The sequence below is a fragment of the Perna viridis genome, chromosome 6 (assembly GCF_037379345.1).
Source record: "Perna viridis isolate PV_CMFRI_1.1 ecotype Kerala chromosome 6, ASM3737934v1, whole genome shotgun sequence".
Lineage (NCBI taxonomy): Eukaryota > Metazoa > Mollusca > Bivalvia > Mytilida > Mytilidae > Perna > Perna viridis.
The window spans coordinates 39,289,456-39,315,709 of NC_142450.1; the positions used below are offsets into that span (position 1 = coordinate 39,289,456).

The 26,254-nt window shown below is 31.7% G+C and overlaps 2 protein-coding genes across 12 annotated transcripts in view; both read left to right on the forward strand.

Moving 5' to 3' along the window:
- Positions 1 to 6,229, forward strand: part of LOC148614905 (alpha-mannosidase 2C1-like) — a 35,230-nt gene extending 29,001 nt beyond the window's left edge. For 6 of the 8 annotated variants that reach the window (XM_088589407.1, XM_088589408.1, XM_088589405.1 and 3 more), the window contains 5 exons: positions 424 to 533; positions 1,714 to 1,793; positions 2,246 to 2,391; positions 3,023 to 3,132; positions 4,552 to 5,397. In XM_088589407.1, the coding sequence (XP_088445533.1) occupies positions 424 to 533; positions 1,714 to 1,793; positions 2,246 to 2,391; positions 3,023 to 3,132; positions 4,552 to 4,672 (567 nt within the window). In that variant the 3' untranslated portion in view covers positions 4,673 to 5,397. Of the gene's footprint in view, positions 1 to 423; positions 534 to 1,713; positions 1,794 to 2,245; positions 2,392 to 3,022; positions 3,133 to 4,551 lie in introns of all 8 variants that reach the window. The other 2 variants (XM_088589412.1, XM_088589413.1) reach the window with 1 other exon arrangement.
- A 6,693-nt stretch (positions 6,230 to 12,922) lies between these two features.
- LOC148614908 (four-jointed box protein 1-like) overlaps positions 12,923 to 26,254 on the forward strand; it is a 34,676-nt gene continuing 21,344 nt past the window's right edge. For 2 of the 4 annotated variants that reach the window (XM_088589415.1, XM_088589418.1), the window contains exon 1: positions 22,475 to 22,627. The gene's annotated coding sequence lies outside the window, so the exon portion shown is untranslated. Of the gene's footprint in view, positions 13,120 to 22,474; positions 22,628 to 26,254 lie in introns of those variants that run through there. The other 2 variants (XM_088589416.1, XM_088589419.1) reach the window with 2 other exon arrangements.

Genomic DNA, 26,254 nt, shown 5'->3' on the forward strand with positions numbered 1-26,254 from the left:
AAATATAATTACAATGTTTCATGATATCAAATAACTGTCAAAATAATGTAATTGTAAAATATAAACAGGTAAAAGAATTACCAAAAAATAGTCTTTCCCTGCTTGTTACCATAGAGTAATATTTTTTGTGACGCTGATTTTTTCTGCCAGTTTAAGAAACCCGAAATCAAAATTCCCAATATGGTATTCACTTTGCTTTTAAGAGCAAATGGTAAAAACATTCCAGGGTCAAAACTTAGAAAAAAATCAGATTTTCTGAAAACCTATGAAAATTGATACACATGTAGTAATTGTTCACCAGTATTATCCCATATTAATTTAAATTATTATCTTTAATGATAGTCTTTTTTGATAAAAAATGTTTTCTTGTCGGTTTGTGTAATGTGTTATAAATTTTAAATTTAACTATCTAACGGTTTCCAGGTTTGTGGCCATAAGTGGGCTGACTTGTCAGAATATGGTAGTGGCATAGCTGTTATAAATGATTGTAAATATGGATACTCCTGTTTTGACAATGTGCTAAGATTGTCTTTGTAAGTGAATAGCTACTGTTATGTGTGAGATTTGGATAATTTCGGTTTATACAGCAGTGATAAATAAAAATGGCTAGAGTCCTACTAAGCTGTATAATAAAGATGGATTTTACATGCAGTCTCTAAACCTGATGCATATATGTGTTTTTTTTAACTGCCAATGTTGTTGCTGTAATGTAAATACATCAACTTATCTGCTTAGTTTTTATTAAAGTTTATGGAATAATTTTTTATATAACTGCCAAAAATTTCAGTTATATATTTGGTATGGCTCTGTTGTTGTACGTAGACACTTGGTTTTCTTGTGATAACTTGGATATTAGTTGATTGATCAGTATAAAATTATACCATAAGGTTCCAAACAAAATAAAAGTTGGTATTGATGTTTAGGGATATGACATCAACAAATTTGGACTTTAGGGCCAAAAAGGAACCAAATCAAGTTTTTTCAAAGAATTGAACTATGTTACTCTGGTAAAATCAAATGGATGTCTAGGATATTGTTCCACAATATTCCATACTGCTGTTGACTTTGGGGTTTAAGATTTGAACCATGTAGGAATAAGAAAACAAAATGGATCTATCAACAAGCATTTTCCTTATGTCTTGATTGTGAGTAAATATATCTATTTTAAATTGTACCACATGGTGTTATACCACAAAAGGAAGTCTGGGATTGATTTTTTTTTTTTGGGGGGGGTAGGGGTGGGGTGGGTGGGTGTTACTCTGGCTGATTAAGAATTAGGGGCTAGAAAGAAGCATTTTTCTGATTTCTGGGTGGTAACTTGAGTAAAAAGGAATGGATCTTTTTTTTTTAAATTGTACTTGAAAGTGCCATAGCCCAAAAGGAAGGTTGTGACTTTACCATTTAGGAATTAAGGGTAAAAAAAAAGGACCCCATTAATTCTGGTGAAATTCTTATATTGTGTCAAATGTCTTATTGAATCAAATTTTAAGCTGTATAAAGTTTGAGTGATATGTTTATACTTGCCCCATCTGTTCAGGGATCAATTTCTGTGGCTGTATCAAGCTGTGCACTGTGATTTCACATTTTATTTGACATCTAATTTGTGATATTTTGTTGATCTTGAAATGTGTAATCACAACCAAATTGTGTTTTTGGGTGAGTTTATTTAGTATCTGTCTTATTATGCTGTTACCAGTGTTATATCTTCTGTAGATTAAGATCTCCAAAGGCACCAGATGAAAAAGCAGACATGGGTGTACACAATTTTACTTATGCTGTAATGCCACATAGAGGTATGGAGTAATTTCCCTTTGCACTGAATGAAAAAGTAAATACTTCTTATCAAGTGTCTGATGATATGATATTTTTTTAGATGCTCCTTTCGTGTACAAGTTACCTTTGTTTGCTGTTGCTAAATGAAATTCAAGTTAATATAAATTTTGTTTAACTAAATGATGCAGAGTAAAAATCAATGTTAAATTGTGGTGATGTTTAGGAAAAAATGCAGAGGATAGGGAGCAGGGTCATAAATAATTTAAGTATTTTATGCTGCCATAGAAAACCTTGACATTACAGATGGTTATATATCGATTCTTCTTCAATAATGAGTGGTTTAAATTATTTTTACACTCCAGATAGTAAAACTAAAATTTACAAATATCCCAGATTAGTGATGTGTTAATAAGTAATCATAAAATAGTTTGAAAAAAAAATATCATTTTAAAAGCTGTTCACGAAATTTCAGGTAATTTACAAGCAGCAGGTGTAATACAGCAGGCTTATAATATGAATTGTCCTCTTGTTACATCTGAAACATTTGGAGAATTACCTGGATCGAAGTCTTACTTCAAACTAGACAATCCACAATTAGTCTTAGAAACTGTCAAAATGGTAAGTATCTCAGAAACTTATAATTTAAACCCCCATTTGTTATCTCTCTTTATAATTGGTGTGATTATTAACTTTTTTAGGGTGAACTTTTTTTTCTAAAAAAAAGTATTTAATTTCATTCATTGAAAAGTGTAATCCTTACAAATACAATTACAAATGTTTGATATTTTAACATGTTACATATTGAGACCAGGATTTACATTCAAATTATTCTCAATATTCTTACTTAAAGTATCATAGTAAACATTTGCTGTAAATTGGGTAATTCAATGATATAGGGGTGTAGTGGTTGGAATGGTCGCTTTCAACAAATGGTCTATCTGAAATACAAATTTTTGTGCTATTTATAATAATACGTCCTGGGATTCTGCACAGTTGTGCTATTCTTCACCAAACAGATAAGCATACAATGGAAAAGGGAACAGATATGGTAAAATGCAGCACATGCACCATTGTATAACATTTATAAAAATAGTAAATACTTACAGAGATAACCAAAAGGTCTTCAATAAGTGTAAACACACCTTCAAACAAAAGTAATAAAATCCATGAACGATGACATTACTGAATCAGAAGTTAATACATTAAGGGGATGTAAATGTGTTAATTCTTAGATGTTTCTTTGTTGTAGAGTGAGGATTCTTCAAATAAAAGGACAGCTGTTTTCAGGTTTTATGAGTCCTTTGGTGGACAAGGGAAGACAATCCTTACATCGTCACTTCCAATCAAGTCAGTTCATAGGTCAGTATCTCTATGATTTATCTTAATTGTTGGTTTTTGATTAATTTACCTCAAGCCTATCTACAGTGTTGGTTTCACTTCAAGTTGTTGATAGACCATACCCTGTCCATAACAGGGTTATGTTGCTACAAGATTGAAGTCATCACTACAGAAGTTTTATGGTCGTCATCATGAACTCTTGATCATTATGGTGTATCCATCTGCACCATGAGAACTGATTTATTCAACGGGTCATAGTTTTCCTTTCCTCGTTTGTCTACCCCGGACTTGACCTTTTATGAGCAAGTCGGCAGGTATTTCTAGAAAAGCAGAAGACGCTTACTCTACCGGTGCACCTGGTCCATGCTCCCAGTTTTTAGTGGAGTCCGAGTTGCTCATTTGCTTTTGTTACTTTGTATGTATGATTTTAGTTACTTTATGTTCTTTGTTGTGTATGTCTGTTTTCCATGTCTGGTCTTTGTTCCTGGATTACATTCTTTTGATTACCACTATAACCTTGGTTCCCTTGAATACTCTTTCTAATGTTAAAAATGTTCATAATTTTATTTCTGTGCAACCCCTGTATCACCCCCCCCCCCCCAAAAAAAAAAAAAACAAAAAAAAACAAAAAAAACCCTAAAATCAAATTCAAAAGCTGAAGAAAATAGGGAGTAGGTTCATGAATAACTTAAGTTTTTTATGCTGCTATAGAAAACCTTGACATTATAGATGGTTATATATAGATTCTTCCCTGGATTACATTCTCTTTTGATTACCGCTATAAGCTTGGTTCCCTTGATTACACTTTGATTACTGCTGTAACCTTGGTTCCCCTGATTACTCTTTCATGCCTGGTCTTTTTCCCTGGATTACATTCTTTTGATTACTGCGATAACCTTGGTTCCCTTGATTACTCTTTGATTACTGCTGTAACCTTGGTTCCCTTGATTAGTCTTTGATTACCGCTATAACCTTGGTTCCCTTGATTAGTCTTTGATTACCGCTATAACCTTGGTTCCCTTGATTAGTCTTTGATTACTGCTATAACCTTGGTTCCCTTGATTACTCCTTCAGTAATTGTTTAAATTATTCCTCCAATTCAGATATTAAAACTAAAATTTTCAAAATGCAAGTTCATTAAAATTTTAATTTTACGATTTAGAGTGGGATAATAACTTAAATCAAGGATAGGTCTCTCATGAAATCTGTAGAAACCTTTGGAAAAAAAATGGAGGGAAAACTTTCGCAGGTATTTTTCTACCACTCAATGGTAAAAGAGTTGTATCGGTACACATAAACATTTCTAATCACCTGCTTAGAATGGGAGAGACTGATCCCCATATTTTTAGTTATTTTGAATCTGATAAAGATAATTGTGTCAAATTAAATTTCTGTCAACTTTCAGGAGTCTTATCATAAAATAATGTTGATATATTTTAGATGTAATTCATTAGAGGATGTAGTAGAAGATACAGAGAAGTCTGTTCAACTGATCGAGGGAGAAATTCATATCAACTTCAAACCTTTCCAAATCGTCAGTGTATTGGTGCAGTTTAGTTAATGATATTTATTTTTTTATTATAAGGAAAATGTTTTTCTATTTGATACAAAGAAAATATTTTTTTATTGCAAAAGATTTTTTTTATCTTTCAGAAAATATTTTTGAAAGTGTCTCAGCATTTTTAAACTTCTGTAAACATTTGCTTTATGACTACTGTAGTGTGTTTGTATTGAATGGCTTAAAATTGATTATATACTTGTTCCTTAGCTTGCTGCACATGTCATTGAAAATCTTTATATTACATGAAGGTATTTGCAGGGAGATTTCCAAAGGAGATGAGATCTTGTTATGTTACTGCCTGTGATTGCATATGTGTTAATCCTCCTGATTTCTGCGGAGACGCCCACAAAAAAGACCTTTCTCCTGCAATTAGTCAGTCTCTCAGCTGAGAGGCACAAAATTCCTGTTTTCGTGGATGTCTACTGCAAGACCTCCTGCATCTTTTTTTAACAGGCACCATTTTTTCATCTTTTTACAATATACTATTGGTCTTGTATGCGCTTGGTTAATTGAACATGTTGATCAGCTTGGTAAAGCTCTGATGCTCTCTAGACCTTTTGATTGACAAGTTTTTTCAAGCAGCTAGCTTAATGCCTAATGTTATTTGATATTTAGTCAGTGGGGCTTGCAATGGTTATTTTTTATTTGAATGTTAATTTTGCTCATTTAAAAAAAAATATTGCCATATCAATTTATAAATTTTCAGAATAAAAACATTAAAACAACTTTCTTCTGTCATTATGTACAAGTACATGTAGTGTATTAGAATGTCTTTAATTATCCCCCGCTGCAATGTGGTTAGGAAATATAGAAGTACCAGTGTCCGTCTGTCCGTGCATGCCTCCCTATGTCACACTTCGTTGATGCAACTTCTTGGAAATGTAATGCTGTGTAATGCTGTCACCTTGTTAATTGAACCCCAACCAGCGACTTCCATCGGAGGGGGCTTTAGGTTTGCACTCCATCTGTCTGTCAGTCCGTGAAATCAATTTTCCACACATTTTTAACTTGCTTTCAGATATCCATTTGATATTTTGTACATTGCTTTACTATGGCAAAATACAGATAAGTTTGAACATTGTTCCAGTCTGTTGTTTTGTTTTGTTTTTTGCTGGTACTTGGACTTGGAAAATTCATACAATAACTCAGTTTTCTGCATTTTGTTTCGTCATGCTTGCAGATATTCATTTGATATTTTGTACATTGTTTTACCATGGCAAGTTTACAGATCAAATGTGAAAATTGTTCCGGTCCGTTGATTTTTTGTTTCTGTTTTTTGTTTTCGCTGAATAGTAGCCCTTAGACTTGGAAAATTCATGCATTGACTCAGTTTTCCGCAATCTTTTAGTCATGCTTGCAGATAAGATATTCATTTGGTATTTATTGTATTGCTTTACCATGGCAAATTACAGATCAAGTTCGAAAATTGCTTTGGTCGGTCCATTGATTTTTTTGTTTTTGTTTTTTGTTCTTGGTGAGTTATGGCCCGTGCAAATTTTTGTTAGCAATTTTGCATGAAAATGGCAGTCTGTTCTCTTCAATAAAAATTTCTTCCGATAGGGGACTTTGTATTGCCATGAAATACTCTCAGAATGCTTGTTATACTTACCTATGTGGTAATATTTACACTTACATGTCTTGTATCGCTGTTATTATATTGATTATACTTACCTATATTGGAATACTGTCACCATATTGATTATACTTACCTATATTGGAATACTGTCACCATATTGATTATACTTACCTATATTGGAATATTGTCACCATATTGATTATACTTACCTATATGGGATTACTGTCACCATATTGATTATACTTACCTATATTGGAATACTGTCACCATATTGATTATACTTACCTATATGGAATTACTGTCACCATATTGATTATACTTACCTATATTGGAATACTGTCACCATATTGATTATACTTACCTATATTGGAATACTGTCACCATATTGATTATTCTTACCTGTATGGGATTACTGTCATCATCCTGATAAGTTTCGGAATACTGTCACCATGTTATGATACTGATGTGTATGGGTTTACTGTCACTATGTTATAATACTGATGTGTATGGGAATACTGTCACCGTGTTAATCACATCAATTCCTTATTTACTTAATTTTAAAAATAAGTGGTGAGCACCGAACTGTTCTTTCAAATTGAATATTTTTTCTTAAACGGCAAAATTGTATTAAAATTTAAATAATTCCCCCTCCCAAGGAATGAGTTTTTATTGGAATTACCCTATCACTCCTTCCGTCCTCCCATCCATACTAAGAACTAATAACATTTTAATACAGATTCGATTAATTTATATTCTGTGACTGTAACATGCCTAACAAATTAATTTTCAGTTCAAATGATTGACACCAATAGTTGTCAAATTTCATTTAAAGAAACTAGAAAGTTATATATTTTAAAAGGCACATGCAGAAATCACTTGAATGGTATTCAATGTCGAAGACAACTTTCAAGTATGAAGAAACTGTACAATTAAATAAGCACTCCGGCTCTTATAACTATTAAATGATTTCATTTGTCTCAATCATATGTCAGTCGATAAGAACGGAGGTTAAAATATGGGAGGTACAAATCGGGAAAATCAGCAGATAAATAAAATGTCCGGACAAAAATGACGGACTTGCCGTATATTAAGGGAAATAAAATGTATACACAGATAAAACAAACATTGCAAAATCCACCAAAACCGAGGATGAATTCAAGTAATCCGGAATGGCCAGCAGTTTCTGCTTCTTGCAAAACACCAGCCGTGCTGTTTGTTGAAGGTCGAGGCAGATAAAGAAGGCGAATATTTGTTTGAGACGGAAATGGACATTCCATATCTATCAATCAGGTCATTTCAAGGGATGACCTTAACCAGCTTTCATGTTTGTCTTTGAGCTGTATATAAAACAAGAGACTCCAAGGAGCCTGAATCTCTCACCTGGTTGAATTTTGCCTTTCAAGGGCAATAAATTAAACAAGAAGTTGTCCAACAATTTTGACTCAAAAAAACTTTGATAGGACTTATCATAAGGATCATTTCAGTAAATGAAAGTCTAAATCTATCATAGTTTTCAAGACATTGGCTGAAAACTGTAAAAAAAAAAATCTGTCATTTTCCCCTGTCAATGGCAATAACTCATATAAGAAAGCGTCTGATAAATTTTATGCCTGAAGACTTTTGTAGTCCTAAAAATAAGGATGATTTCAGATATTGGAATAATTTGGCTAAACCTAACGGTTTTGGAGATATATGCGCGAAACTACTGTCTGACCCCTATGTTCTATTTTAGTAACAGTGGCCATGTTTTTCCATGGATAAAAAAACCCACTTCAATTCTATGCAGGATACCCCAAGGAACACTAATACCAGTTTTGTTTCAATTGGTAAAATAGTGTCAGAGGAGAAGATATTTGAAAGAAATAACACTAAAAATAGCAAAAAAAAGTTGAAAAAGGGAAATAACTCCAACATGGCTTAATAGATTAAAATGAAAATTTTAGTGCAGATAGATCTCATCATGCTGAACACTTTAATCCATGTCAGAATTTGGCTAAACCTAACCGTTTTGAAGATATATGCGAAAAACTACTGTCTGACCCCTATGTTCTATTTTTAGTAACGGTGGTCATGTTTTTCCATGGATCAAAAATCCCCACATCCCTTCTATGCAGGATATCCCAATGAACATTCATACCAAGTTTGGTTCATATTGGTCGAGTAGTGTCAGAGGAGAAGATTTTGACCTTTGGCCGTCCTCTGGAGCAACTGTCAATAGTGTTATTTCTTAGACAAAGAGGAAAACAAAGCTTTTTCGTTTGTCATAGAGTTTATTTGAATTCGTTCCTTTTTAGCTCACCTGTCTGAAGACCATACGAGCTATTGTCATCACTGCTCCGTCGTCGTCTGTCGTCGTCAGCTTTTTTTCCTCTGAAACTGCCTGCCCAATTGCAATTAAATTTGGCATGGGTGTTATAGTTATCCTGTACAAACCGATCGTTTAAATTTTTTTGAAACATTGCGAAACATGGCCGCTATCAGTAAAAATATAACATAGAGTGAAAAAAAAACCCTCAAAAACCGTTGATGTTATCAAAATTCTGACTGAGATAATATAGTTCACCATCAGAAGAAGGACACGGGAAGACGGACCTATGCCGGAATTTGTATGATTCGTCGCCTGATGTATGAGTTATCGCCCTTGAAATAGATTTTTGTTGTTTTTCATGAGAACAACTTTTAAAATTATCTTCTCTGAAACCATGCGACAAAATTTAATGAAAGTTGGCATAATATTTCCTTAGAGTACATTTCGCAAACTGATTGTTTAAAATTTTTCATCGGTTGAAAAACATTGCCACTGTTACTGAAAATGAAGCATAGGGGACAAAAAACAGTTATTTGCAAATAACTCAAAAAAACGTTGAACTTATCAAAATTCTAACTAAGGCAATATTGTTTTCCCCCATCAAATGATGGATCTATGCTGAAATTTTCAAAATGATTCAGCGCCCAATGTGGGAGTTATGGCCCTTGAAACGGATTTTTTTTTTCGTGCTTCATTGGTAAAACTGAAAATCTCTGAAACCATGCGAAAAATTTAATGAACGTTGGCGTAATAGTTCCTAAGAGTATTTTATACAGGGGGTCAAAATCCTTTTTTTTTTGCTATTTTTTCATCACTTATAGAAGAGTAATGGAGATAAAATAAGCAAGATATTCTGAGTTGGCGGTCATGATTTTTTATAGGCTGCCATTTTGCGCAATTTTCAATACTTGCTCAGATTCAAATGATTTTTGGTTTCACTAGGAACATGGTATTCTAAGTTAATGTTGATGAATATTTGTTCAAGACGGCCATTTTAAAAATGGCTAGCATTTTCCTGCTAATTTTTATACTTGATTTGATTTTAACGATTTTTGGTTTATATAGTATGGTCTTCTGAGTTGAATGGTGATGATGAAAATGTTGTGTAGCCATGATTTGATTTATAATTTTATATTCTTTCTCAGCAATTTTATAGTGGGCTAATACCCAGACCCGATAGGATAACAAGGCATTTGAGGACCCTGTCCATTTTTTTCCAGAGGTTCTTAAACACTTTGAAGGCATTTCCAACAATTTACAGTGCCTTAAGAACTCAGTTGAACTTAAGGCCTTCATCAATATATTCTCTTTTCAGCATTATTTTGGTCAAAAGAGTAATCAAGGGAACCAAGGTAACAAAGCATGATAATTTTTCTTACCATTCTTTCGGAAACTAAAACTAAAGAGGACTGTAAACTGGCCCGCTGTTGGCTATGTTTTTTTAAATGCCTTTTTGTTTTGACTGAAGATATGGTGACTGTTTGTAATTGTTATGTTACATAATAGGTATTTGTTTGTATTGACTAGTTGTATTTGCTTTCAGTCAATATAGAATTTTATTTTCCGTCAAAAAGAAAACAGATGACATATATTTTATATATGATATATATTTTTTATGGAATTCTTGAATTTTCTTCCGGTTGTGTTTTCTACTGTCTTTTTAACATTTTTTCTATAGAAAAAAATATAAAAAATCGCTTTCTGAACGACTCCTTATATTGCACCAGTCTATATAGTTATGAGACCGTGATCTTGGTAGCGCCAACTATTTTGGCTAAATTACCCAACTATACTTCCATAAATTTCAAGGATTTTTTTTCCCCTGTAAAAATAATTAAAAAAATCTTTTTTTTCAAAGCTCGCAGTTCTTAACGTTGATTGACGTGACTTCAGTATTGGAGATCAGATGTTTTTTCCAAAACTCCTGCCAAGATGGCGAATAAGGTTTTAATCCATGTTTATAAGAATGGTTTATATTGTTTTTATTGATCATGACTTAAGTATAGTTAATACAAATACTCCTTGTAAGACAAACTTTATGCGCTGTATACAGAGATATATTTCTGTGATGTAGACAGAATCAAGTTTTAAAGATTTATTCCTTTTTCATAGTTTTGATTTTACTTTTGTTGCATAGTTCTCGATTTCAGAGCAACTTTTCAGTTTTTGTGTTCTTCCTCAGTTTTTCCTCCCCCCTTGTTTATCGATTTGTGTAGTTCAGATATAATTAGATCATGGAAGTATAATATTATATTATCATTCCTTGGCTGGTTCCCTCGACGACATTGCTTGTTCGCAGTTTGTATACGGTTTAACTCGACGGAGAACTAATACCATTTATAGTTTATAAAAAAGGACTTTTCCTCGATTGCAAAACGAAAGCCACAAGAAGCCGACAGTACCACTCAATGTATATTTTGTTTTACTACAAGTCGAAACCAAGTCATACTAATCAAAAACCACTTTGAGGATAAAAGTTGACACATTTCATTCTGTAAATAAACCCTTCAACAAATGGCGAATCAATATAAGAGCTACTCCAGAGTGATAAATTCCTAACAGGACCTTAGTCCACTTCTCTCCTTGCAGTAAAATGAAGTTCTTAGTTTCGCTCTCCAACTGACATATTTCAATATTTTATTTTCCAATATGTAACATATCAACTCCAAGATAAAAGAAGTTATTAGAACAACAAAGGCCTTTGATTTAGTAGCTGCTAAGATGATATGAAAATGTGTGTTTTCACAGGTTTTGATGGAGTGTAACCCTTGAACGAAATTTTGATCTCTTTCCACGCCATATGGTGTATACATGGTTTGTCGGTCATTGGCATACTTAAAATAAGACTAGTAAGCAAGTGCTAAGTAAGTTTAAATTCGAAAAATGATCCAAATATTGGTGCATATTCAAGCAGATGAAGCATAATGTGATTTTTTTTGTAGGGAACATAATGATTCATATATAAACATGATGTATATAATACTTTGTTAAAACTTGATAAAGTAATATAAGCAACAAAACTCTGTATTATTAGAGATATTGTTAAAGGTGTGGCCATCAGATATAGTATTCGGTATATTACAAATATTTGTATGGTTTCACACGCGGTATACCTTTTTTTACAAAGTAATGTTTTTTAATTAGGTTAAGGGTTAGACGTTTCAAACTCTGCAATCGACACATGTTTTCATTACCTTTGAAAAAAAGGAAATACAGTTGAACCTGTCACCGCGACCACCGGTATTCAGCAATAATCTTTCTTAAAAGACTATGATTAAAATATCCCATTGATGTGCGTTCTATGTAAAATTAACCTGTATAAATATTCCATCTGTTTCATATACTCATAGCTTTTTAAGACAGGTTTGACAGGTTCTAAATAAAGCAAAATTATCTAAAAACGTAGAACTAGTGACCTATAGCTACTTGTACTAACCATCCTCTTCAAAATAAAAATAGAATGGTTGCTTTCTAATAAGAAAAAAAAAGAGAAACTGTTAACAGCAAAAGGTCTAAAAAGAGTGGTATTTTTTTTGCTTTCCGATTCAATCGAATTAATTGATTTTGTGGTTTTGTGGGGCGGTAGTATGCACTATTCTTAGTTTCTGTCCACCCACTCGATGCATAATTCAACGTCACTACATGTGATACATAAAGCACAGATTACCGGATTTAAAGACTTCATGAATTATCATTAAATTGCGTAGTTCCGAAGTCATCACAGCAACAAGATACCACTAAACCAGATTATTCTCTATCTAATGCCCCTAATGGTGTCAGTCATCCAGTGGTTATTCGGCCTATATTAAATGGCAATTATCATCTTAGTCCTGTCATTTGGTGAAATACTTTTATCTCTCTTCTTTTCATAGGTCATAATTTTTCTAATGAAATCTCAAACGAGCTTTAAGTAATTAGAATAACACTTCCTCAGACCATAGTAGACCTTATCTGATAAATCCATAAATAACTTTGTTTATACATTTAAATAAATTGATTTCCCTTTTCTTTTCGTTTTTACCGATAGATAACGGAATTTGTTTAATGATTTTAATAAATTCCGTTGGTGTCAGAACTGGATAAAGGGAGGTTAATCACTGAACAATTTGTCAAAGCTAAGCTCAAACATTTGTAAACAATGCTTATCGTGGCCAATTGTTATGAATAACTGGTATAAGACGAGCATTAAAATCCTCCTGATAAATTCCATAGTTTTGTAACGTTAGTTTAAGCACACCTCTAGTACATACAATACACGATTTACTTATGATTTAGACAGGTTAGTGAAAAATTGCTTTCAGACTTGAATCAAATAGAAACGCAAATACCTCTAGTCTTGCTAATGGAGCCCTGAAAGACTGGTGCTTTTGGCGCTAATGTCGATCTCCACTGGCAATGCATTAGTCTTTTGTGTCGGAGTCTCGAATGTAAACTATTGATATTTCCGGTACTGTCGACTTTAATATTGGACATAAACTATCCGTGGTGCCACGTTCTCCAACAGTTAGTTAAAGATTAGCTAGAAACCAGGAGACAACTGTTAAATTGACAGGCGAGCCAAAGGTAAGTATTAGTGTTACTATTTTATAGTCTATTTGTCAGAAACTGGCTTAACTAAGTAACCAAGTTTGTCAATGTCAAAACTTGTGGATTTTTGTCTAATACCGCTAAATGCTTATTTATTGGACAATGTTTGCATTCTGTACATTACAATTTGCCAATCGTTAGGTACATGACATTTTTTTAGATCAATTAAAAATAATAGTTTTGATGGCTAATTTCGTCTTTATTTCTTTTTAAATCTTATTCACAATTAGTTTATATACAATTTCTGTGGATATTGTATAAATAAAAACATCTTTTTTGTTTTAAAACTTGAATGATTCGATTACAAAACTACCACCGTCGCAATGACTTCCAATCTTGGACAAAATGCGATGAAATCGGAAGGCGCCTTTTCAAAACTTACCCCTCTGACGAATTATCAAGTGATAGCGCAAAACCTACTCAAACATCAAAACACTGCAATACATGAATACAATACGAAAACAAGTTAGTGAGACAAAGTTCAGCCAAAGTTTTGACATTAATTTATGAAAATGATGATAGTTTATAGAAGCGATGATATGTGCATTCTCCGAACCACTTATATTTGCCCTCTAAAACTGCTGATGTCATGTGCTGTTGTAAATTCTAAATTACAGGGGGACAACATGCCAATCAGACGACTGATAAAAATTTTACACCACTTCAAAATATTCCTTTTTGCTGGTCATAAAGTTCTAAATTTATGCAGAATATAATTGATTTTAAATCTATGCCTTGTGTTTTATGTTTTTTATTTCGATATCACTATTTTATATTTCATTTCAAGTTAAAGATGATCCGCCCAACAAAATGACATTGTCTCAAGTTTCATTAGATTCGATGAAGTAATATTATACACTATGTAAATATATGTCCATTACAAAACAATAGGCAATTTTTCAGGTTTCTATGGTAACAAAGACCTTGGTTGTCCAATAAATCATAAAGATGTTGATTAATGATTTATTGTGAACAGAGTTTTTCCCATTTTGATAAGCCATCAAATGTCAACAACATGTCTTTTGCCTGGTGAAGGAATAATTTTACATTCAAGGTGGGATTATGAAAAAAAAACCTTTTTATGCTTTCTTTTTCACCAAAGTTTGCAATCTTGATCCGAAACCTTTATTTTTTTTTAATTAATTATTTCCTTGTATATTTTGTTATGAGAATATCAACAATAGCTAGATAAACTTAGCAGAATAAAATACTACCTACTACGACTCCCATCTGCCACCACTAGATTTGTTTACAACTACATCTTTTTTCATTATTTTTTCGGTAATACCCCCTTCACAAACACGAATCTTTCTTACGAATTCTTACGAATAATCAATAGTAGATATTTTTTTACATTTCAAGAACCCGTAAAGTATTCACAAAAACTGTTTGGTTTGCTTTTTATACAATTGGTTTTACAATTTATTTATGAATGATTGCGAGTAGTTTACGGTAGTTTTAATAAACACGAATTCGATCGAGCCGAATACTTTGTGTAGGATGAAGAGGGTTAAGTTGCCGTGTCTATACATTGTAGTAGAAGTAGAAAGAAGATTTGGAATCTTGTTTCCCTCGTAAAACATATTAAATCTCCCTGAATGTTCAACTGAAGAATGCATGAGGCTGTATGGCTTAAAAATCATTACCGTTTGTAAAGCAATCGCAAATCATTCGTAGAAGTAGTTTATTCGCAAGGATTCGTCTTAGTTTTATAATGGTTTGGAGATTCATCAATGAAAACTGTGTATCAAAAAACATTAAAAAGTTTATTAATTATGTATTTGTTTTTATTAATTATGTATTTGTTTTATTTTTATTTTTGTTTTTGTTTTTGATTTTGCTTGTTTAGTTTTATTGTGTTTTTATTGTGAGCAAAATAAAAATATAATTTCAATAAGGATGCTGCTCTTATATATCCGTTGAAATGAAGAATCTATTATAACCAGAATACCAATTTTGTTTCAAAAAATGTAAAATATCACGGAGAGGAAAACAGTTGATCAATTTTTTTTCTATCACAGTTCTGTGACAGCCATTCGAATATATCGATATTGACATTAATAGTTTACCAGCAGCCGTATCGTCTCTTATAAAACGTATTTGGTACAGGTAGTCTGCATGTAACCATCCTTTAGGGCACATATTACAAAATGAATTCAATGTACAGTGTCATTTATAGTCATAACAATGTGAATATCCCTGTACGGGAACCGCATGTCTTGAACTCTCCTTGTTATTCAACCGATTATTATTTTGTTGTCATTTTTAAAGCCTGTAAATTTCCCTGATCTAACTATTTTCTTTAAACACTCAAAATGAACCTGTCTCGGCTATACAGTTCATCCACTGAGCACTTCTATAGATTGAAGGGTGGATTCAGGTACACTCTATAGGTCGAATATAGCGGGTAATGCGACTTAATCATAAGCTTAAAGCCAAGCATCTTATCACATCTGTGTCTCAGGAGTAAGCCCTAAGCAAACCGCTTCCCTCAGGATAAGGTGAACCTGGTACATGGCCACATACCTACTGGGTATTTATGTTTCCAGATAGACTTGGTTGTTGGGCTTCAAGACCACTCATAATGACAATACGTGTACACAGTACAAGATTAATTATTTTCACGCTGCCTTTTGTATAAATAATAGTTTTCATGTGGTATATTGTATTGTTTGTTTAACCTCAGCTGGATGCTGTGCTTGTATTCTGTCCATGTATTAAGAAAATTTCGGCTAATTGATCGAAATATCTTAAAATAGTATGAAAAGGTGAAAAGGGTTTGGGTAACAAAATCTTCATTGTTCATTTAAAATGTATTTAACTACAACATACACTGTATATAGGGTATGGTGAAATGGAGGAACAATCACATCGATGCTCGTGTTTAACTACAACACACACTGTATATAGGGTATGGTGAAATGAAGGAACAATCACATTGATGCTCGTGTTACTTGAACAATGGCCATGTACATCTGCAAAACTTTTTCGAATTATTATTTTTTTTTAAATCGGAGGTTATTTTCTTATTTTCTGGCATTAAAATCTGGTATTTTTTATCCCTGTAACTATAAGACATCGCAATCCAAGTTAGATCAGATTCTCAATTAAGGTTATATGATGCAAGATTTTCAATTAAATATTTATGATGTCACGAAGTGCCATTATAGAAAAGTATAAATCATTTTTATGCATACCTCATGCCAAACTTCTCTTTAAAGTCGTTTTATTAAAATTATTAAAATACCTATAATCGATGAGATTTGATTGCAGCCATATATTGTCTGAACAATCGAGTCCTGTTTGTCTTCATTGACAAATAGAGTGCACCCATATCACAAGCTAAGTCTCTAGGGAAAGCCCAAGGATCAAGTTGTAAATCTCCAAGATATAACAAAATGTTATATAATATTGTACGTTTCGTCTTGATTAAGTTGGTATTTTTTGTTTTAAATCATGTCCCTAACAAGAGAGTAAATCTTGTATCCTCTATTAGAGATTACTACTGTCTCCTTCAAGAGAATCAGAGTGTGACCTTTCTTGACATGCAGTCTTTTTTCCGTTTTGTTTTATTATCAGTTATATTTGTATTGTACAGTCTATAGAAACAAATATCCATAAAACAAGTTGCGAGACCACATTTTCTCCTTTTGGGGTCATAATTTCTCCTGGTAGTCGGATATGCATAAAACACCTAGCAGGACATTACCTTCTTTTAAGATTACCCTGGGTAGTGGAATTTCAAAGACTTGGTGCCTCTGTATATTAAGGAAATGTACCATCTGTATTGTAAGTGATTTTAGATGAGGCTCTAGTTGGTTCTGTTATTAATTTTGTTCCAGATTGTTTGTTTATCATTTTTACCTTCGATAAAAGGATTGATTTTTTTTTCGTTTGAATTAAGTTTTCTTTCCAACTCAGGATTTTTGGATCTCCAGGTAAAGAAATTCTTACTATTTCTGTTTTCAAAACAATTTTACATGGTAAGTGATCAATATGGATAAAATATCCCGTTCCATTCGTAATTCATTTTGTTTTTAAATCAGTAAACTAGGAATTGAAAATGAAAGGGCATTTGTTTTTCTCTTCTAACTTTAGAGTCACTGGGAAAGTGTATAGATTTTACGACCCCAGCTTACCCCCATTAATGCAAGCTTGCAAAATTAGAAAATCTGAAACAAAGAAAAGAACTAAACAAGTGGAAATATGACATCCACTCGCTCCATCCTTCAAGTGTTAATTTTGACAACGACACAACGAAAATGGTTTTTGATAACTTTATAATAACAGCATGTTTTTGCATGTATTCAATATTATCTGCACTGTAAGTCGACTTAATGCTTTGTACTGTTTCTTTAATAACTAACCTTTTTGACCTTGAAACTTTTATTAGCCAATCTATAGACCTCACTGAGATTATTAACTTTAATATCTTACAAGGGAAATACCATAGGAGTTCCGAGGTTTCTCACCATCATTGTCGTGTAACCTACGATGAGATTTGTCAAATAGTACTTCGTCGACAATACGTGTAGTTTGTGTTTTTAAATGCATTTATCACCCAGACTCTTGACTTTACATTTATCTCAACAACCAACTACTTGTATAACATGTAGGGTTTGTTCCTACGCCTAATGACGAATATAGAATGCCAATCCTTAACCAATTATAGCAGAATTATGTTTGTAACAAAATAATTTCAGTGCCTATACATGTAATAGCACTGTTTGAATATATACTTTTCTTAAAATATTTTACATCTTGAACATTGTTGTCCGTAAATTCTAACTTTATTTTCATTTTAAGTTAATATATAATTGAGACGAAATCTGAATTCCGTGTCAATTATATATCTTAGCTATTACTTATCAAGCTGATCTTTAACTTGGTACATACATGTTGCTCCATTGTGATGGTTTACAAGAGGATTTTAATTGTTGCTGTCTAACTTGATACATACATGTTGCTCCATTGTGATGGTTTACAAGAGGATTTTAATTGTTGCTGTCTGATATCAGCTTCCTGTTTAGCAAAAGCTATGATTTTTTTTAGCAAGTGAAATTATTGTCTTTCTTGATACGAATGATTTTACATTTATTTTGCAACTTTATTTCAATGAGTTTCAATTGCCTTTTTGTTTGGTGGAAAGGAAATATACATTTTCCGTAGTTAGAATTTACGTTGCTAACATTTTGGCTTCGTCTGATGTAAATCGTTTAAGGTAATGAAGTATCTAATTAAATATAAAGAGTTGTACAGTTTAGGCAACAATTTGGTTGCTGCCGAATACCAATTTTCTGTTTGGCAGAAACTTTTTAGCTAATATGAAAATAAACTTAGCTCCCTTTGATGGGAATGATATGACATTCGAGTTTAAAATGTAAAAAATCTTGGTGGCTGCCTGATGTCAACTTCGTGTGTAGCGGGAGAATTTCCAGTGAGTGGAATCGGGAAGTGTTTGAAGAGACAGCAAAAATGAATGAAACCACTAAAAGGCAATCCTTGATAAAATTTTGATATCTTTATATATTCTGATTTATTTTGATTATATATATATCCCATTTCGTTTAAAACCAAACGTTTATCTTTGTCTAGTTAATTTGTATGATCGAGTCAGATAATGCAAACATTCTGCATTATTATTTTTTTTCCAATCATGAATTGATGAGATTTTCGTTAACCGTAGGTACACACATTTTGGATTATTTTTTTTCCAATCATGAATTGATGAGATTTTCGTTAACCGTAGGTACACACATTTTGGATTTACAAGTGTTGTATCGTTTTTCCCCCAAATAATTGAACTGACAAATAGGGAAGTGGTTGACCCACAGATTTTGTAATTTATCTTTCACATGCCTATATGCAGACATTCTTTTCTTTTAATTAGTGTTCTATGTACTTTCAATCGCTAACTTCAAAGTGTTATACCTGTTTTAGTAATTTACAACAGGTAGAGGACATCAAAGGACAATGTATCAACTCTGTGACAACCATTGTGTATCAGAGTAATGTGTTCTCTTTCCATTTTCCGTCAAATCCTTGATGATATAACACCTTCATGTGACAATCTATACAATTGTAATCGGTACGGAATAACATATCCGCTCCGAGAGGGTTTTCGTGTTTTAATGAATTACACTGTCGGGTTCAAGGGTCTAATTTCGCTGATTGTCTTGTTTTCCTGTCCATATCATTTGTTTGTCCAGATGGACAGATGTTTTTAATTGACAAGGGAACAGTGCCCTCTGAACTTTCATTACAATTGAGTGACAGCAAGATGATCACCAAATCCTTCAAGGTTGTTACCTGTCTGATTATCCCTAAGTTTGAACTGCCAAGGTGTCGCAGATGTGACTACACTAGTTAACAAATTATGTCATTTTTGGAGGTGTTTATAATTATTTGTTTATTGTAAAAAAAGTTTAATTCAATAACCATCGTTTTGTTTTGATCGTTTTCATTTACATGAGAACAGCTGAAACGTATTATGAACTAAAGATTTATAATGAAAAGTATTTTTGAACGCTTTGAGAGTACATCAAGTATTGCCGTAATATTTTTTTGTTGTTGAAAATGTACATCGACATTACTATCAAATTATTTTTAATATACTACTTTGTCGAAACCGGTCTTCATAGATGTCACGTTGTTACACATGTATTATAAATCAATGTGGACATCGGGAAGCCAAATATTTGTCGAATGTCTGGGCTCTCGATTGTTTTCCAAGTACAACGCATTCTCTTTGATTTTTAAACTATATATTATTATTTGAAAATAATCATGTGATTTGCTGTTTATCCAATTGAAATGGAAAAATGTTATAAATATTTTGATAAATGGCAGAAACTTTGCTTGTTCACTGGAAAGTACTCCAAATATTTTTCAAATAATCCGTAAAAATTGGTTGCAAAATATTAGAATTACTTATCGATTAATTTGTACTTTATTTTTATTTATTTTTTTTTTTTGTATTTTAATAATAGTATAACAATGGGAGCAAATTTTGCAGACATTTTTCAAATGTTCAAAGGCAAATGTTGCATTAAGTTAAGTGCCTAAATTGTTACCTCAGCGTTGTGTGTTATTAGTATTATCGGCATTATTTCACGATTTTTAAGTAAAGGATGAAATATACCACAGGCACCGGCATCCTAGTTTTCAAATATTGGTTATTTTCGAATTTTCAAAATACAGTTCGTATTTGATCACACATTATCTACCATATATGTGACAATCATTGCATTTAGGGAACTGCGAAAGACAAATGTAGTGACCAAATTTCTATTAAAAATGACCTTATTGTGTCTAATAAATTCCCATCGATCGCATTCTCCTCTGAACGGCTTAAACATCGTCTGACTATCGAAATTATTTGGAATTTTTCTACATACTAAACTTTGCAGATCACCTTGTTAGAACTTCAAGACTAGGTGCATGACCAACCGAACCATCTTGTCCGTGCACTTGGATATTCAGGAATCTAAATTACTTAATTAGTCTTCTCTTTTCTTTTAAGTTGCTATGTGTTGTGTTGCTTTTTTTGTATCTGTCTCTCATATTGGTTATCACCCACATTTCATCACATAATTTCAACTGTAATTCTTTTCTGCCTGGAAAATAATACAGATTATTATTCTGGGAAAATCATTTGACTGTGTAGTTATATCGATCATCGCATTTCACGTCATGCGATTTTTACCTGATATATAATAATTGGAGACTATTATCAACTTTCTCTTCCAGCAGTGCAATTTATTAAGTACCATGAAAAATTATCGATGCAATTATACAAGAGTATAATTAATTCGGTTATTTGCGATATCTCATTTGCATCAGGAAAGCCATTAAAAATCGTTACTTTTAGTTTTTTTCTCCAAATCTTGCTGTTGTAAGTTAGAAGCTAGCAATTTTACTCATTGTTACACTAGTGAAACATTGTCTTTGTCAATAAACCTATCTGTAGATTAAGACATCAAGCATGAGGGTTTAATGTAGAGAAAGCAGTATACATTTTTGGAAAATACATATATATTTCTTTTAGATACATAGAGTTCAGAATTAATTTTATAACTGCCTCTCATTGTATCATCAATTCACAGTATCTATATGGAAAGCTACTCGTTTTTTTTTACCCCTTACCAGTTATAACCATAATAATCTTTTTTTGTAAAGTTTCTGTCGGGAAATGACAGACATTACACTAGTAATAGTTTACTATGTGTTTTGCATTTATAATTCTACATGATAGATATTGATTTTAATGAAGTTATGGTAATGCCACTCTTAGCATTTTAATGAAGTTATGGTAATGCCACTCTTAACATTTTAATGAAGTTATGGTAATGCCACTCTTAACATTTTAAGAAAAAAAATCAAGGTTGTCAAGGATGATCTTATATTATATCAGTATTTCCTTTTTTTGTACTATTTACTAAGTCAGGTACACACCTGAGAAACTAATATGATGTTGATGTGATCAAATACATCTTGATTTTTAATGGTCTTTATCCTTTTCTTTATATTTTCCCCTAAAAGTATTGCAAACTCATACCAGTAATTGTAAATTATACTTATTTGCGTAGTTTTACCTTCATTGTTCATTTATCTTTATGTATTAATTCAATGATTATATAGTAGACTCTACTTAGAAAATCCTTACTTTTTTTTCCATTTTTGTTAAAATCTAATTTTGTATCCTCTTAACACAAGAATAAATATGTTTTCAAATACATAATTAGGATCCATATGATATTTATGTATTTTGTTCATAAAAGACACATGATTTTTTCCACATTCATTTGAAACCATACTCTATTCGTGTATGAGGTCCTACTGAAAACATACCAAAATCTATTTTTAGTTTTGTGGTAAAAATATGAAAATGTTTTCAGGTGTTTTGTGAGACCAATGAAAACATTGTTTGTCTTTTTTTTGTTTTTTTTTGTTTTTGTTTTTTCAGGTATTAACTTTATTTTACTCTACAATAGAACAGAAATAGAGAGTCATTGACTAACATTTTTGTGGTAAATAATTATGTCTAAGTATGTCCCCTAATGAAGTAAACTCCTCAAAAAAGCATGAATCCATATGGTTTAATCCAATCTACAGGTGCTTGTGGTCCTTTTATCTCTATCAAGTCTTTTGTAGAAAGAAAACAACAATGTAATTTAATAGAAGTTGTTTCGACTTAAAGTGTAAATTTATAGTTCGATTAAACCGTTACCGTTTTACTATATCATACCAGTCGACTTAATCACACACAGGTAAAACGATTGGTGAACAGGTAAGTTACTCGCTTGATCTGTCATTTGACTGACAGCATTCAGCACCGATGATACAAAGTAACTGCTTCAAATAGCCTTAAATTCCATACAGGTGAACCCAGGTGCAAAAATTCATTAAAATTACACGGATTGAACAGTAGTCTTTGGCTTATTCTGATATTCTTCTGACCTAGCACTAGATTGTGTGGAAAAAGGTTAGTTATTATCTCTTAAATAAGGATGTATTTAAAGATGTAAGGATATATATATATATTTTACTTAGGTCTTCATAAAAGATTTTTTCTATCATAGTTTTCTTCTTGTCTTGTTGGATGTATGTTTCGATGCATGGTGCAGTATTTTAGGTATGATAAAAGCTTTGTATGTTTGACTTTAGCCTCGTGCGTGATTTCATTGTTTGCATTTTTTCTTTCTTTTTTTGTTTCAATCTTTGTTGGTATATATAAATCAAAACATTATCATATGCTGGAGATCAGTGTTTAGTTCTCATCAGAAACTCGATCAAACGGCAGCAGTGCGAAAGATTATATTTTTGATCTTTATTTAGAATTTAGAAATTAGTTATTAAGTCTTAAAGAGTTCGCTGTCATAGAAATGACTCTTGAATTTTAAAAATGAAAATAAAAACTTTGAAAGGCGTGTATGTTGTATTTTAGCGAGGAAACCTATCAGGTATGTTGTAAGATCTCCCTTTTGTATTACAACACTGTACACAGACTTTATGAATGCAAAACTGTATTTTTAACCGTTTTAAGACGCAAAAAATTGTAATTGAATGCATGATCTCATTAAAAAAATGATAGTTACATTCGTTTTCATTCTTAAACATTATTGGTCATACCAAAACATTTTTCTATTCTAACACGAGTAAAATATCATTTAATTCAGCATAAACTCCAACAGATATCCCTTCTCAAATATTTAAAAAGTATATTTACACATAACATGTACTTAAAAAAACCTTACAGAGACATGATTTTACAGATAAAATTTATGCTATTAGTTTTAAAAAGGATAGACATCTCATTGTTTTATATATAATTGAATATGTTATCCGAACCATCAATAGCGGCCCTGTAAATCTGCATTTTGTGTAACCTTGTGTATCAAAACTTAAGTTATATATTACTCTATTGTGGTTCTGTGTGGTGGAGAACCTGTAAAATATTATTACATGGTATTCATTAAGAATATTTTAGTTTTTAATTTTTTAATTATGTGAAAAAAGACAATGTTGTTTTGTACATGTCGCGTGTATGTTTTATGACTAAATTTGTGTGTCCAGTGTATATTTTGCCTTGGTCTTTACTTTTAATGTAGAGTAATGAAGGTATTTTGTTTATAGTTTATACTACAGAATTTTTTTTTCGATTTTATCCGTTAAATTGTATAGAAAAAATGAACTTAGTTTGTGTCATGGCAGTGTTTATCTTGATTAGTTCAATACTGTCATTCATTGCCAGGATTATTCATACCCATTTTGTCATTCTCTATAGCATATAATTTATCCGATAAAGATGCATGTCTGTGGATACATGATATCGTTGGGGGAAATAAAAAATAAAGAAATGTCTAGAATGACACTGCAGTTTCTACAAGGAACAAACAACAAATCAGTATAAAGGAAAACATCCTGAATGTACAAATAGCCGAAGTGAATAAAATGCAGCAAATATGTACAAACGCTGCAGTCAACAGAAAATAAACAATGACTACAACGCACTTTACATAAAAATTAGTCTCAACAATAAGTATTGAATATTTTGGTTTTAATTTACATTGTTTTTGTCTTTATAAAATAATGAAGTAGATTCTTTAACGAATAATTGCAGATTTCATAAAATTTTAAGCCAGAACTTATATTCGATAACTGGCTAAAATTTTAGTTGAGAAAGGATTTGACGGAAACAACTAAATTTCTATTTTTTATTTTTATTTTACCAGGTTCTTTTCTACATAGTCTTTATTGATGATGCCATTAATCATAGCTCGTTTGTGATTTCGATGATAGAAGTCTTGTCGGTCTTTTTCACATGATAATAAAATGCGTGTTTGTTTTCATACTATTTATGATATTCTACTTATATGTGATTTATAGCTAATAAGTACAATTATTTCTGTATAATAATATTGAAAGGAATACACAGAATGCCTTAGGGCTGTTGTTAACTAGGACATCATATTTGATTTTTTCCATCCGTTTTGCTTACATAGATATTATCTTAATTGATTTCACGCATGCTCCATTGAATCTTTGGATAACCTCTACCCGTTTAGAGTTGATTTTGTAGATAGAATTATACTGTTTAATTGAATTGGTTTCATTTTGGTATTCATGATAGTGTTTATAACGTTTACATGCATAACAGAATCTTTTATTCTTTATTTTTAGTGCATGAATTATATCCCCTGTTCTTTGATTTCAGTAGTCTGGAATTTTTTGTTCCACTGTGATGGTAAAGTTTGTCGATTAAAGCATTTTATGACCTTATAGTTTCTTTAATACATACATTTTGTATTTAGATTTTTAAATCCTCATTCCTGATAAAAAAAAATTAAAAATGCTTAGGTAAAAATGCATGAAACATAACAAATAATAAACAAAAACAATATTTTAAAAAGATTGGTTAGAAAAGTTATAGGATCATATGATTTGTAGAATCAAATAATAAAATAATTTGTACCCAGAGATCTAATATGAAATTTTCACCATTGTTAAAAACCAAAATAACTAAGACACCAAGGCTTTATTCCTTGTATTGCACATGATAGAACCTCTAGGTGATGTATTTGGCTTCCTATTTCGATAGTTTTTGTTTTGGGTATACTTCTTGTATACAATTATTTTTTGTATGTTTATCTCCCTATGTCTTTGATTCTAATGCTGCTGATGAGAGATTACTCCATGAAACACATGTACAGCATGTCGGAAATATGCAATATCAATATGATTGGTATTTTTGTATTCTGTCACAATAGATGATGTATGACCAAAGAAGGGACAATAAGTCTTGCATGTTCAGATTATAAGTCTTGCCTGTGCAAACATGAAACCTGACTTAGATATACTAATAAACATGTTGAATTAATTCAATTTTGTCTTATGACTTTATAATTTTGCAGTAAAATAAGATTACTTTATTCAAGTTACTCATTTGATAATGTTAAAGACAGATTCTGGGATGTTTTTATAGATACCCTTTTGTACACAGGGTAACTTATCACGGGAAAATGTAATATCATATTGTTAGAGACATTTTGAAGTAGGCCTTTTTCTTGAGCGTTGTGATACATAGGAAAATCAGCTATCAATGTCCTTCTTATAAACTTGAGGAATGTGAAATGTGTTCGTTGCTAGAGAGGAAATTACAATATATCTATTATTTTTATTTGAATGAATAGACAAACTTTGCATATCGAATTGCAGAGAATCTTCCATTTATAGATAAGATCAAATAAATAAAATATAAGTACATATTAAACTTTTAGAATCCAATAAATTTGTCCTTGAATGTCAGTGTTCCAAGTTAACATACGAAGTGTTCATTTATCTTGTGCTATAAAGTTGTGTTTTTTAATATTTTACACGCATTTATTTCTGATATCTATGAACTAATTTATTTTGGTCTTTTACTGGACGAGTGAAGCATTTTGATAATTACCAGAACAACATCTAAAGTCCCTTGTTTTGTTCTAGGTTAGGCACAAGTTAAATTTCATTTTGAGTGATATTCATCATTCATTTTTATTGATAAATTTACTTCGCCAAAGAAATACTTTATAGATGAGTAAGAGAAACTGAAGTAGCATGTACTGTCAAA